At 40.3% G+C, this 13,627-nt stretch overlaps 1 protein-coding gene across 3 annotated transcripts in view; it reads right to left on the reverse strand.

Moving 5' to 3' along the window:
* The window catches only part of LOC110498992 (monocarboxylate transporter 12-B), a 35,058-nt gene extending 23,278 nt beyond the window's left edge, over positions 1-11,780 (reverse strand). The window contains exons 1-4 of one of the 3 annotated variants that reach the window (XM_036955832.1): positions 11,647-11,780; positions 6,924-7,200; positions 1,628-1,681; positions 131-234 (exon numbers count right to left, since the gene is read on the reverse strand). In XM_036955832.1, coding sequence (XP_036811727.1) covers positions 131-234; positions 1,628-1,681; positions 6,924-7,051 — 286 coding nt within the window. In that variant the 5' untranslated portion in view covers positions 7,052-7,200; positions 11,647-11,780. Of the gene's footprint in view, positions 1-130; positions 235-1,627; positions 1,682-6,923; positions 7,441-11,646 lie in introns of those variants that run through there. The other 2 variants (XM_036955831.1, XM_021575764.2) reach the window with 2 other exon arrangements.
* Positions 11,781-13,627: the final 1,847 nt, after the last annotated feature.

The raw sequence follows: 13,627 nt of genomic DNA on the forward strand, positions 1-13,627 counted from the left end.
TTCACACATGTTATCCAGATACGGACTGTTAGCAGTAGATGGTATATAGCAGCTTCCCACCAGAATGGGCTTTAGGTGAGGCAGATGAACCTGTAGCCATATTACTTCAGTTTTTAATATGATGACTTACCACACAGCATAGTGGTGCAGTCCACCAGACTGTGGATCCAGGCTGTCCCTGAATAGTCCCTACCAAAGTGCATCTGAAACTCCACAAAAAAAATGGAGATGCATCTGGAACAGAAGAAAAAGATCAAGATGAAGAGAAATCATGACAAAAAATTGATTATCTTGCATATTTCAAAATGTACCAGAACTTAAAAATGTATGTTTCCTAGTGGTGTATCTGACACAAATTTGACACAAGTCACAATGGTGTGCATACACGCACACACACACACACAGTCTGACAAGCACACACACACCAACACACCATTTTTGGTGTATACAGCACACGTTCTCAGAACACACTGAGGTTTCTTCGATTATGTAATTACTCTTTTCCAGCTAGACATGGTGATGACCAGAGCGGTCGGAGGGAGCGATGCAACCGTAATGAATTGTGTAATCACGAAGCTGAGGGGAGAGCTGTAAAAAGCCTGGGACGTGTGGGAAGAACGCCTGCTTGGGGGGTAATGAACCACAAGCTCCTACGTCCGAATCTGCAGAGAGGCTGCACCTGTACAAACAGAGGAATAGCACCAGTCAGGCGATAAGGCCCAGATCACTCAGTGTGAATGTGACGGCCATCTGATCTTCATGTCCTCCCCAGCACTGGCCAGAGAACGCACATGTGGGGACCTACATAGTGTGGCCCTCCGTCAGCCTGCTGTTTCCTTACACACACACACAAACGTGTACACACACTCGCTGTCCGCTACAGCTGGTTTAGGGGTTTAAACTCACTCACTAGACCTTAAAGGACCTTGGGATCACTTATGCATATCAAGAAAGTAGAGGATCAGGACTGCCTAGACTTATTACCTTTGGTTACTCTCAAACCCTTGGTAAAATTTCACCCATTCCTTCCAATTCCGACCTAATATTGCAATGTGCAATAGGGTAAAGGTTCAAGGTGACAATCTGGGCAGGCATTATCAGTTTACAACAATCAGTGACCAGGTTGCTGTTTGATAATTATTGAATAATGTTGGGAGGGACATTCCAACATGCTCTTCCTTGTTTAAATGTTTTCCAATTCTAATCTATACAAAGGATTGCCTTATGGAAATGTGAGATTATAATCTCCTTCTTTATCCCTCACCCAACAGGTCTTCATCTGACTGAACCATTTTTTTTCAGTAATGCAATTCACTAAACCCCCTTCACCTGGGTAACAAAGCACGAAACGTGAAACCTTGAAAAACAACATTTTAGAGGAGACCTACAAAAATGTATTTGTTCCAGCAAACAGTTCGCTTGAGTTTTTTTTCTGGCAAGCAATTCTCTCAAGATTCTATTTGAATCTGTGGCAAACCTGTGGCAACAATATTTTTTGCCATTAGTGACAAACAGTTTACCAGAAGCCTTTTCTGGTGAACACATGAGTTCCAAGACCAGTAATCATTGGTGACCAGTCAGGGGGAGAAGGAAAATCAGTTGGAAAGCTATCTACCTAGCTACCTACCGAAATTGTCCAGTGAGCAGGGGTTGGAACCAGTTCAGGGAACAGAACCAAAAACTGAAAAATAAGGACAATTTTTAGAGGAACAGAACCGAGAACTAAAGTGATCAATACTGTTCTGGAACAGAAACGTTATTTTAAAAGCATGGAAATCGGTTAATAATGTTATTTTATGGGCATTTTTTTCAGTCCCACAACAAACACAACAAAGTGCCCGTGCAAAGCCCTCACTGTCACTCAAACTTGTTCTAGTGTCTGCCTGCCTGCCAGCTGAAAATCTTTGCCAGTGTGTGTGTGGTGTACTTGCCCCTCCCCCTCCTTACGAAGCATACATAGTCTACTGTAGCTACTGACGTTACAGGGGTGATTCAGAAATTAGGGAGAGCAATGTTCAATTAGAAAATAATGGATTAACTTTTTCAATGCTAGGTAAGGATACTATAGTTATCATGTTTCACATTGGATTTATTATCTACAAAAAGCTAAGATGTGTTATTATTTTAATTCTGGTTATTATTTTAATTCAAAATTGTTAGCTAGCTAAGCTTGTTAGCTTATGATCAATTAGCCTTTTAAAATGACAAACTTGTATTAGCTAACACAATGTGCCATTGGAACACAGGCGTGATGGTTGCTGATAATGGGCCTCTGTACGCCTATGTAGATATTCCATCCAAAATCAGCCGTTTCCAGCTACAGTAGTCATTTGCAACGTTAACAATGTCTACACTTTCCTAAAAAAAATAGCTTTTGTTTAAAAAACAAGGACATTTCTAAGTGACCACAAACTTTTGAACGGTAGTGTATATTGATTTCTTCATTAAACATCCTAAGAAACTTTAAAATTGTGTTAGCTAATTGATGCTTAGCAATGTCATGTTTTGGGGCCTCCCGGGTGGCGCAGGGGTTAAGGGCGCTGTACTGTAGCGCCAGCTGTGCCACCAGAGACTCTGGGTTCGTGCCCAGGCTCTGCCGGCCAAGACCGGGAGGTCACACAATTGGCCTAGCGTCGTCCGGGTTAGGGAGGGTTTGGCCGGTAGGGAAATCCTTGTCTCATCACGCACCAGCAACTCCTGTGGCGGGCAGCACTAACCAAGGTGCACAGTGTTTCCTCTGACACATTGGTGCTGGCTTCTGGGTTGGATGGCGCTGTGTTAAGAAGCAGTGCAGCTTGGGTTGTGTATCGGAGGACGCATGACTTTCAACCTTCGTCTCTCCCGACGATGCAGTGCAGCTTGGGTTGTGTATCGGAGGACGCATGACTTTCAACCTTCGTCTCTCCCGACGATGAGACAAGATAGTAGCTACTAAACAAAACATTTAATTGGATACCATGAAAAAGGGGTCAAATAAAAAAATTAAAAAAGCAATGTCATGTTTTATCGGATACACATTTTGGCACATCTTAACTTTTTAGCTATCATATTTTTTTCACAATTAATGCTAGCTAACTAATGATTTGCCTGAACACTTATTTTTTAGGTGAATAACTTGCTGCCGCTAGAACAGCTAAGGTAGCAACAATATGAGCTAACTTGACATCAAAGCAAAACTTTACTTTTGCAGATGGATACCGTTCCCCTACCCGTGGTGTTGGTTGAAGCTGCATTGGGAGGAGGATGCATCAACAACCTGGAAAGATGTTAGTGGTGCACTCCCTCATAACACTTTTTTTTGAGTGATAAATGAGTGTATCGTCTTCAAGCTTGAAAAGGACGCTATGTAAATGCATGTATTATTCTGATAAATTAATACATTCATTCTTTGTAACAATTAGATCTCTCATTGCTTTAAACTAGTAACGAGCTCATCTTAATCACGTGTTGCTAATTCTCCCTTTCTTTCCAGAAGCAATCAGTTACAATGCACCTGGTCAAGTTCAAGGTTCCTTGCATGCATGGCTTTGTTGACAGTAATTCATTTTGGAAAATAATATGAATTCCCATACTAGGCATAAATACATTTTATGTTGCATTTCTTCCACCCAAGCCTTGTACACCTGAGTCAGGAAGAAGAGACAACTATTTTACATTTAGCAGATGCTCTTATCCAGAGCAATTTACAGTAGTGAGTGCATACATTTTTATACTGGTCCCACGTGGAAATCAAACGCACATCCCTGGCAATGCAAGAGACATGCTCTATCAACTGAGCCACACAGGACAACTAAACTCAGCAAAAAAAAGAAACGTCCTCCCACTGTCAACTGCGTTTATTTTCAGCAAACTTAACATGTGTAAATATTTGTATGAACATAACAAGATTCAACAACTGAGACGTAAACTGAACAAGTTCCACATTTTCCAGTTCTTGCTGTGAGATGTTACCCCACTCTTCCACCAAGGCACCTGCAAGTTCCCGGACATTTCTGGGGGGAATGGCCCTAGCCCTCACCCTCTGATCCAACAGGTCCCAGACGTGCTCAATGGGACTGAGATCCGGGCTCTTCGCTGGCCATGGCAGAGACTGCCTGCAATGACAACAAGCTCAGTCCGATGATGCTGTGACACACTGCCCCAGACCATGACGGAACCTCCACCTCGAAATCGATCCCGCTCCAGAGTACAGGCCTCGGTGTAACGCTCATTCCATTCGACGATAAACGTAAATCTGACCATCACCCCTGGTGAGACAAAACCGAGACTCGTCAGTGAAGAGCACTTTCTGCCAGTCCTGTCAGGTCCAGCAACGGTGGGTTTGTGCCCATAGGCAACGTTGTTGCCAGTGATGTCTGGTGAGGACCTGCCTTACAACAGGCCTACAAGCCCTTAGCCCAGCCTCTCTCAGCCTATTGCGGACAGTCTGAGAACTGATGGAGGGATTGTGCGTTCCTGGTGTAACTCAGGCAGTTGTTGTTGCCAACCTGTACCTGTCCCGCAGGTGTGATGTTCGGATGTACCGATCAGGTGTTGTTACATGTGGTCTGCCACTGTGAGGACGATCAGCTGTCCATCCTGTCTCCCTGTAGCGCTGTCTTAGGCGTCTCACAGTGCGGACATTGCAATTTGTTGCCCTGGCCACATCTGCAGTCCTCTTGCCTCCTTGCAGCATGCCTAAGGCACGTTCACGCAGATGAGCAGGTGCATGTTCATTAATTGTTTATGGTTCATTGAACAAGCATGGAAAACAGTGTTTAAACCCTTTACAATGAAGATCTGTGAAGTTATTTGGATTTTTACGAATTATCTTTGAAAGACAGGGTCCTGAAAAGGGACATTTCTTTTTTTTCTGAGTTTAGTAGATAACTGGCTCTTAATGATCAAGTCCCCAGTCTAGATTGAAGATCATAATTAGTTGATTAGTTTGAATCACTTGTGCTAATGCTTGGCTGGAGAAAAATATTGTATACTGTAGCTCTCTAGGAACAGCTGGCCACACATTCAAATGTAGCTATAATTAGCCTAAGCCTCAGTTTACACTAGCAACCTTGTTTGTTTATATAGCATTTATACATGACAGAAACATTGCTTCCTTGCTGAAAAATATATAGAATGTATGTTTCAGTGAAAAGCATAGCAACATCAAGGTAACATTGTAACAGCTGATGCTGTTTTAAGATATATATATATATTTTAAAATTCCATTGGTTAAAAGCTATTGCTCAGTCATCACTTGGCTCATGTAAATTCTGTAGTTGCTCCATTAAACATCCCACGGTCAACATCCCCAATGTGTTCACATTTCTCTTTTGTAAATGTTATTTGGGAAATATTCGGTCTTTACTCTTTTCTGCATTAGCATGCCGATGATTTCAAGTTGCATTGATTTATTTTGATCTGTTTAGACATCGAATACATGTTGTTTAGAATATGTATTAAGTTTAGTTCAGTTTTCTCTGTGAGAAGCAGGTTCATTTAAAGTTATATGTTAATTGGTTTACGTAGACACAACATTTCAATGTCAATACAGTATTCAAAAGGCGCTCGCACATCTGAGCTATCTTTGTTGCAGGTGCGTGGTAACCTAACATGATGAGAAAAAAACAAGAAACACGCACACTGCTCTTGCTAGTATCACTGCTCTTTAATAAGCTTTACGTATCGGCCTCAAGGCCTTTGTCAGAGCTTTTGTGGGTGTTTATAATTTGCACCCTTATGTAGACATTACTCCCCCCTCACATCTCAATGCATCGAATGGGGTTGGAGTCGAGGGATATTCCCAAAAGGTCTTAATGACGAGATGCCCATGCATGTTGTGTTGTAAATGTGATCATTAATTAATGCCACTAATTCAGACTACTCTGACGTTTTTTCTTGCACTGTACCGAATGATTTATGAAAACTTACATGATAGGTCGATGTCCTCATTGTGGTTTTACAGACGTGCTTAATGCGTTTTTATGTACACACTTTATTAGAATACTTATGAAATGCACATTGTTATATTTGGTAACACTTTCTTATTTTCCCTGGATTCCAACCCCAACCCCATCCGATGCATTGAACAGATGTGGGGGGAGCAATGTTGTTAATACACAAAGTAACCAAAAACCTGATATTTGTATACATAATGCTTGTTTGCCACAATTTGCCGCAAATTTGCCACAACAGTTTGCCAGAAAACTCATTTGCGTGTGAAAATATTGTCAAAAATTTGTCACAACTATTTGCCAGAAATAAGCCTGTTTTTTTCCCCGTTAAGGGTAGATGTTAAAACACAACCATCCTCACTCAGGGTGTATTGTGCTTCAATGTAGTTCTATACTGAAGGCCTGCTTCTGACCTGCAGGTTGTTTACCAGGCACCCAGTGTAACCTGAACTGGGAAGTGTGATGGCAGAAACACAAGATACCTCTTGCCACTTTAGTAAACCGGAGTCTTGTTCTAAAGTCATACTCAGTCCAAGTTGCACTATATATAGAGTTGACTTTGACCTGTATTACATATATTATAAACATTTCATCATACCATAACAGTGTTATTGTTTGAAAATCATTTTCAGATGTATTTAAAAGGACATACAATATTTCTGTGTAAGATGATAATAAGTATTGGAGAATAAGTATTTTTGAATACCTTTCAACTCACACACTTTATTAAGTACATAGCCCACCATTATAGAATGGATGGATAACCTGCATCAAGTTTGGTTAAAATTATTGTTGAGTTTTGTTTGAAATCATAATTTGTCCCACAAACTTAACTGTACTCAAACATGTAATAAAATTGCTAATAGACTGATTTGTTAGGATGCCCACATATACTGTAAAATAAACACACATGCTTATCACTCCACAGTTCCCAGAGTTGGGTCAGGTCCCAGGGGATCTGCAGTGACTCTCTCCAGCTGCCAGACTTACCTAGTGACGGCACGTGTGCAAACAGTGACCATGAAGCAGCCGGCCACGATCACCCAGCCCCAGCCCCCATCAGGAGGGGGGACCGCTGGTCTCTTCTTCCCCTGAGCCATAGCCGCAGCATGAACCATGCTCAGATCCTTGTTCTGTTCACGCAGTTTTCTCCTGTTCTCAGCCAAGAAGCCCCAGGTACACCTCGCAGACAGACAGCCTCACACAGTCACAGCTAGAATGGGTTGCACTGATTGTTGAAGAGGCTGTTCAGTTCACTTCAGTTACACTGTTGTAGAACACAGGGAGAAGCAAATATACTAGCTAAGACTCTATGAATAAGTAAAAAAGAGACTTGGAATCATTGACAGGCATCAATTGAGAGGCAGTACCCATAAACAAAAAACCTCAGACATCTTCTCTGGGTCTAAAACATGTCCAGCCCATTCAGCATTTGTTGAAGAGCTAGCCTACGAACAAGGCTAGTCACTGCTGATGTGCATGTTGAAATACTTTACTCCCCGGCCCAAGCAGCACAGTGAGGCGACAGGGTAGTGACGTAGGAGTCCATGAGAGGAGGTGTTTACTGGCAAGGTGTCAGGGCTAACTCGGGGTGGTACAATATTAACTTCAGACACCAGCAGCCATCTGCTGGCATGACTTCGGACCCTGTTGAAAAGCTGAGGCATGTGCAACCCTAAAACACTTTCCATCTCTGCAGCTTTGGTTCCTCAGATGTCAATTGACCAGGTGATTTAGCTACCCTTCATTTCCTTTAAATGTACTCCCGCAAGCAGCAAAAAAGGATTTGATTGATGAATGTCAGTTAATGTCAGTACTTAAATCACTAATCTTAATCAATAATCCAGTGTGATTTAAATCAGTAATCGAAACGCACTAGCTCTATGATATCTTTATATGGTAACTAAATAAAGAGTTAACATTTTTAAATAAGAATGTGGAGGATATACAGTGCCTTCAGAAAGTATTCATACCCCTTGACTTATTCCACATGTTGTTGTTTTACAGCCTGAATTCAAAATTCAATAAATATATGTTTTTCTCTCAGCAATCTACAAATAATACCACATAATGGTAAAGTGAAAACATATTTTTGAAATCTTTTCAAATGTATTTAAAAATTAAATACAGAAATATCCAATTTACATAAGCATTCCCACCCCTGAGTCAATACTTTGTAGAAGCACTTCTGGAAGTGATTAAAACTGTAATTCTTTCTGGGTAAGTCTCTAAGAGCTTTCCACACATGGATTGTGCAACATTTGCCCATTATTGTATAAAAATTCTTAAAGCTCTGTCAAATTGGTTGTTGATCATTGCTAGACAACCATTTTCAAGTCTTGCCATAGATTTGCCATAGATTTAAATCAAAACTGTAACTCAGCCACTGAGGAACATTCACTGTCTTCTTGGTAAGCAACTCCAGTGTAGATTTGGCCTTGTATTTTAGGTTATTGTCTTGCTGAAAGGTGAATTCATCTCCCTGTGTCTGGTGGAAAGCAGACTGAACCAGATTTTCCGGATATTGCCGGTTCTTAGCTCCATTCCATTTCATTATTTTCCTGAAAAACTTACCAGTCCTTAACAATTGTGACCCGTTTGGCAGAAAAGCCTTCTCGAACATGTGAACTTTCACATGCCTTAATAACAAATTTTATGCCATCTGGAAATACGAATAAAATTGTAAAATTATGAGCCTAGTTGGTTTAGCCACAGAAAACTGCCCAACCAAGCAAAAAGGCAGTAACTGCTCATTTGGTAGAAAATGAGTTAATGTCATTTTTGCTACATTAAATACATGCTTAATCATGTGGACAAGTATCCTGCCTCTATTGTATTGTGTTTTGGAGAAAATGGGGGTCACGTTAGCAGTAACTGCATAAAGTTACTGTGAAACCAAGGTAAATAAAAGCAATTTTTCTCAGTTCCACGCTATAAGCAGCTACTGCCTTTCTGGTTGGTAGGGCAGAAAAAGTGGGCAAAAAAAAGTTCCCTCTAGCCACGATTGGCTGAGATAATGAGTGGGCTGGATATGCCGAGAGATAAGTTTGGATTGGTCTGCCATATAGTACGCTTCTGTCTATTTGAGCTGGTCAGTATGTCTAGTTAATCCTATCTAACGCTGCTTTAAAAAATATATATTGCATAGTAAAACTGCATAAGTGTGGCTCTCCACTTTCCGGAGGACCGAGTTTTGAAATCTGTGGAATTGGAGTATGATAGCTAAGGAGATGGAGAAAACACCTGTCTCCGGATTACATCTTCAAACTAAGGGCAGCCATGGCATCTGACAGGAGATGTGTCCATCCATGATGGGTAAGATGGTCTAGCTAGCTACATCTTCAGATATTACATGTTTCTAATTTTGACAGAAAGTGGTTTCATTTCAAGTTAATATGCACTGTTAGCTAGCTAACATTAGCTGGCTGGCTCACTAGCTAACATTACGTGTATGATATTATTATTCGTATATCAGAGCCATTTGCTTGGCTAGTTATAGCCTAATGTTAGCTAGCTAACATTGAACCTGGTTGGTTAGCTACCTGCAGATTCATGCAGGGTAGTAATGCCATGAGTTGGGATTATGGTTCATTGTTTAGCTAGCTAACTAGCGACATGTCTTAACAAAAGACTCCACTATTCAAGTAACAATTTTGGGTGCATTCGATTTCAGTGCACTCTGGTCTGAGTGTGCCAGAGTGCAGAATAACAGATGAATTTACGAATGCTCAACACACGTTGAATATGACCGGTGTCAGTAAACGACGGCAAAAAAGCATAATTAAATTGTTGCCAACAGCACAGTTACAGTAACCAACACTCTGGATAACAAGAAAACAGCTTAACCAGCTCTGCTTGGACGAGTAAAATGCTCAGAGTTTGGGTGTGGACTAAAGCTTAAGAGGGTGTGAACAATGCTGAATGGCTGTAGACAAAGAAGAGTTCTCCGGTAGGTATCAAAACTTTCAAAGGCCATTTTTTCAAAAGTGGGGTTACAAGTTTATCAACTTTCAAAGCATAATTACTTTCCCATTATTCCTAAAATGCCATGTATGATATACCATTTTGTAGCTCTGTGTCTCTGCTTTTAACCAATGTAAAATACACTATTTCACATTTTGTTACATAAGACCAAATCAAGGCTGTCGGTCACAATTACAAGCATTTTTTGCAGTATTACTTTAGTGCCTTGTTGAAAACAGGATACATGTTTTGGAATATTTTTATTCTGTGCAGTCTTCCTTCTTTTCACTCTGTCAATTAGGTTAGTATTGTGGAGTAACCACAATGTTGTTGATCCATCCTCAGTCACCATTGTCCTTACGGTGAAATTCCTGAGTGGTTTCCTTCCTCTCAGGCAACTGAGTTAGGAAGGACACATGTATCTTTGTAGTGACTGGGTGTAAGTGTAATTAATAACTTTACCATGTTCAAAGGGATATTCAATGTCATTTTTTTTATCAATCTACCAATAGGTGCCCTTCTTCATGTGGCATTGTAAAACCTCCCTTGTCTTTGTGGTAGAATCTGTGTTTGAAATTCACTGCTCAACTGGGACCTTACAGGTATGTGTGGGGTACAGATATAAGGTGGTCATTAAAAAATCATGTTAAACACTATTATTGCACACAGAGTGAGTCCATGCAACTTATGTGACTTGTTAAGCACAGTTTTACTCCTGAACTTATTTAGGCTTCCCATAACAAAGGGGTTGAGTACTTACTCATTTTTTATGCATTTGTAAAAATGTGAACAAACATAATTCTACTTTGACATTTTGGAGTATCGTATGTAGGTCAGTGAAAAAAAATCTCGATTTAATACATTTTAAGGCTGTAAAACAATTGTCTGCATTTCTAGTTGGTTAAAACCTGTCTGACTCCCATTGCTTCAGCTGCTGAGCCCATGGCAACCACCTGCCTGGTTCAACATGGCCAGAGCGACATTATTGCACAGCAGGGAGAATAATCTACTGAGTATCCAAACTATTACTACATAGCCCTATCTAGGTCAATTGTTCATCTAAATGTTGCTGATAAAAAAAAGATAATTTCATGGCATGTTTGTTTATCATTGTTTTGTTAACCTTAGAACTTAGACATTTGCCACAGTCGGCAAAATTTTGATTCTGAAGTTTAGGAGATTCAGTATTGCACTTCAAATTCATCAAGTAAAAACATGGGATCATGCGATAATGTTTGAGCCTCATATAAAAACATAAGACAACGCAAGCAATATATAGTATGTGTCGAATTGACAGAAGGCAGATATTGTGTGGTGGGTTCACGCGGCTGAACTATCGACAATGTGGACTGGGTCTCATGTTCACCATATTTCCTCCTCGGGAAATGGCAAGTTCTCAAAAACGTGCAGCTTTAGTAAAATGTGTAAAACTTTTTCAGACCTTCTTTCTCTTTGTGTTATGTTAGCGTGCAATAATTTCCAGTTTATATCAAACAAAACATGTGAACCAGTAAGTTACGGAATATTCAACTTCGTCGACTTTGTAACATTCTGTTCTTCTAATGAATACCTTTGGTTCTCATCAGCATCGGTCAAAGCGCCAATAGAACACCAGAGGCTGCTGGCTTCGTAGGCTACACATTATTTTTAAACAATCAATTGGAAATAATACACACAGCACCAACATTTGAAAATATTTCCAATAAACATTTTCCCCACAGTTTCTAAGATGGAGCAATAAGGTTCTTACCTTTCCAGACACACACATCAGCTGTTGTTGAATTGCATAGCTCAGTCAAGTCATTTACAGCCAACCTTGTCTCATAGCATTTCGTATTATTTGGTACGAAAATCCGAGACACTCCATTTGGTATGATATGTTACGTTTCGTATGGTATGTTTTAATTTGTTGATGTCCATCAGCCATTGTGTGTGATATGTTACGAATTACAATTTGTATGATTTGTTACACATTTTCTAAAATATGTTAAGAATTGGAAATATTTACAAAATGTTACCAATTTTTAAATCGTACAATATGTTATGAATTTGCAAAACTAATGATATGTTACAAATTCCAATTTGTTGTGGCTAACATTGGCTAGGTGTCTGGGTTGGTAATGCTAACGTTAGCTAGCTGGCTAACGTTAGCTAGGCTAGTGGTTAGAGTTAGGTTAAAGTATTATGGGAAGTGTTAGCTAAAAGGGTTAGGGGAAGTGTTAGCTAACATGCAAAGTAGTTTCACATTAGCTAAAAAATAGTACGTAGCTGAAAAGTTGCTACTTATTTCAAATGCTGAAGTTGGCTGTGATGAGATTCAAACACACAACCTTTTGGTTGCTAGATGTCTGCATTATATTCGTTTTCGTTTTTGCCCTAAGTAACCTTTTGTCATGTGTAACCATACTAAACACGCTGGCCTCCCGAGTGGTGCAGCCGTCTAAGGCACAATTGCGATGCACAATTGGCCGAGCGTCGTCCGGGTTAGGGGAGGGTTTTGTCGGCCTTGTCCTTGTCCCATCGCTCTCTGGCGACTCCTGTGGCGGGCCGGGTGCATACACGCTGACGCAGTCACCAGTTGTACTGTGTGTCCTCCGACACATTAGTGTGGAAGGCTTCCGGGTTAAGAGAGCAATGTGTCAAGAAGCAGTGCGGCTTGGGAGGGGTCGTGTTTCAGAGGATGCGTGGTTCTCGACCTTCACCTCTCCCGAGTCCATGCAAGAGTTGCAGCGATGGGACAAGACTGTAACTACCAATTGGGCACATTCTTCTCTTCTTCTCTACCCTGCAACTCGTCCCTGGGTCCTTGGTGTACAAAATATGTGTTTGCTGTCATACCTGGCAAAATCATGGTTAATAAACAACTGCAAGGGGGCCTCATCAAATTATATTTTGTATTTTACTGAATTCTGTTTTCTCTTTTTTTTTTTCCTTGTTTGAAATTTGTTTAAGTTTTTTACTCTCAATATTATAATTATTCATAGAGAAACAAAGAAAATTGATGTTCTACGTCCATGTCAAGGCTTAAATTACAACAGAAGACCATTTTGGAAAAATAAACTGACAAATGTAGATTGAGTGTAATTCCCCTTTAATTGGGCATCTAGCAAGAGAGGAATGTGTTGATCTAGCTATGTTTCTGCTGATAGGACTACTGCTGCACCATATGGCAGAGTTTGCAAACAATCACCAGCCAATTGATACAAATAATTATTATATTGTTCCCCCGGTTAAACCTACTTTGCAGTTAACATTTTATTGAGAATGTTTTTGGGGAAAGTCTTTCTGTCTACCCACAAAGACGGTTATCATTTGCATCGCTAACTGGCTAAATATGGAGTGATAGACAAACACGGGCACCAAACAGACAGACAGGAGCAATATTGCTGCAAATTAGTTGTCTATTTAAATGGAAAAACAAGGATGTCTTGATTGCGTAGGTCTTCACACCTAAGAGTTCATTTGTGATTAAAGCTGTAAATCATTTTGTCAAAATTGCTCAAGCTCAGTCAATTTAGTTGGGAATCATTGATGGACAGCAATATTCAAACCGTGTCTCTGATTTTCAAGCAGATTTAAGTCAGCACTGAGACCTTCAACACATCTTGGAAAGCCATTCTAGTGTGCCGGCTGAAAAATAAAACTCTAACCCAGGGTTAGGTTTTCAGAAGGCTGAAACAGATTTTCCTCTATGTTTTTACCTGGACTTTGCTCCTTTCATATTTCTTTTG

This window comes from Oncorhynchus mykiss, chromosome 20 (genome assembly GCF_013265735.2).
Source record: "Oncorhynchus mykiss isolate Arlee chromosome 20, USDA_OmykA_1.1, whole genome shotgun sequence".
Classification (NCBI taxonomy): domain Eukaryota; kingdom Metazoa; phylum Chordata; class Actinopteri; order Salmoniformes; family Salmonidae; genus Oncorhynchus; species Oncorhynchus mykiss.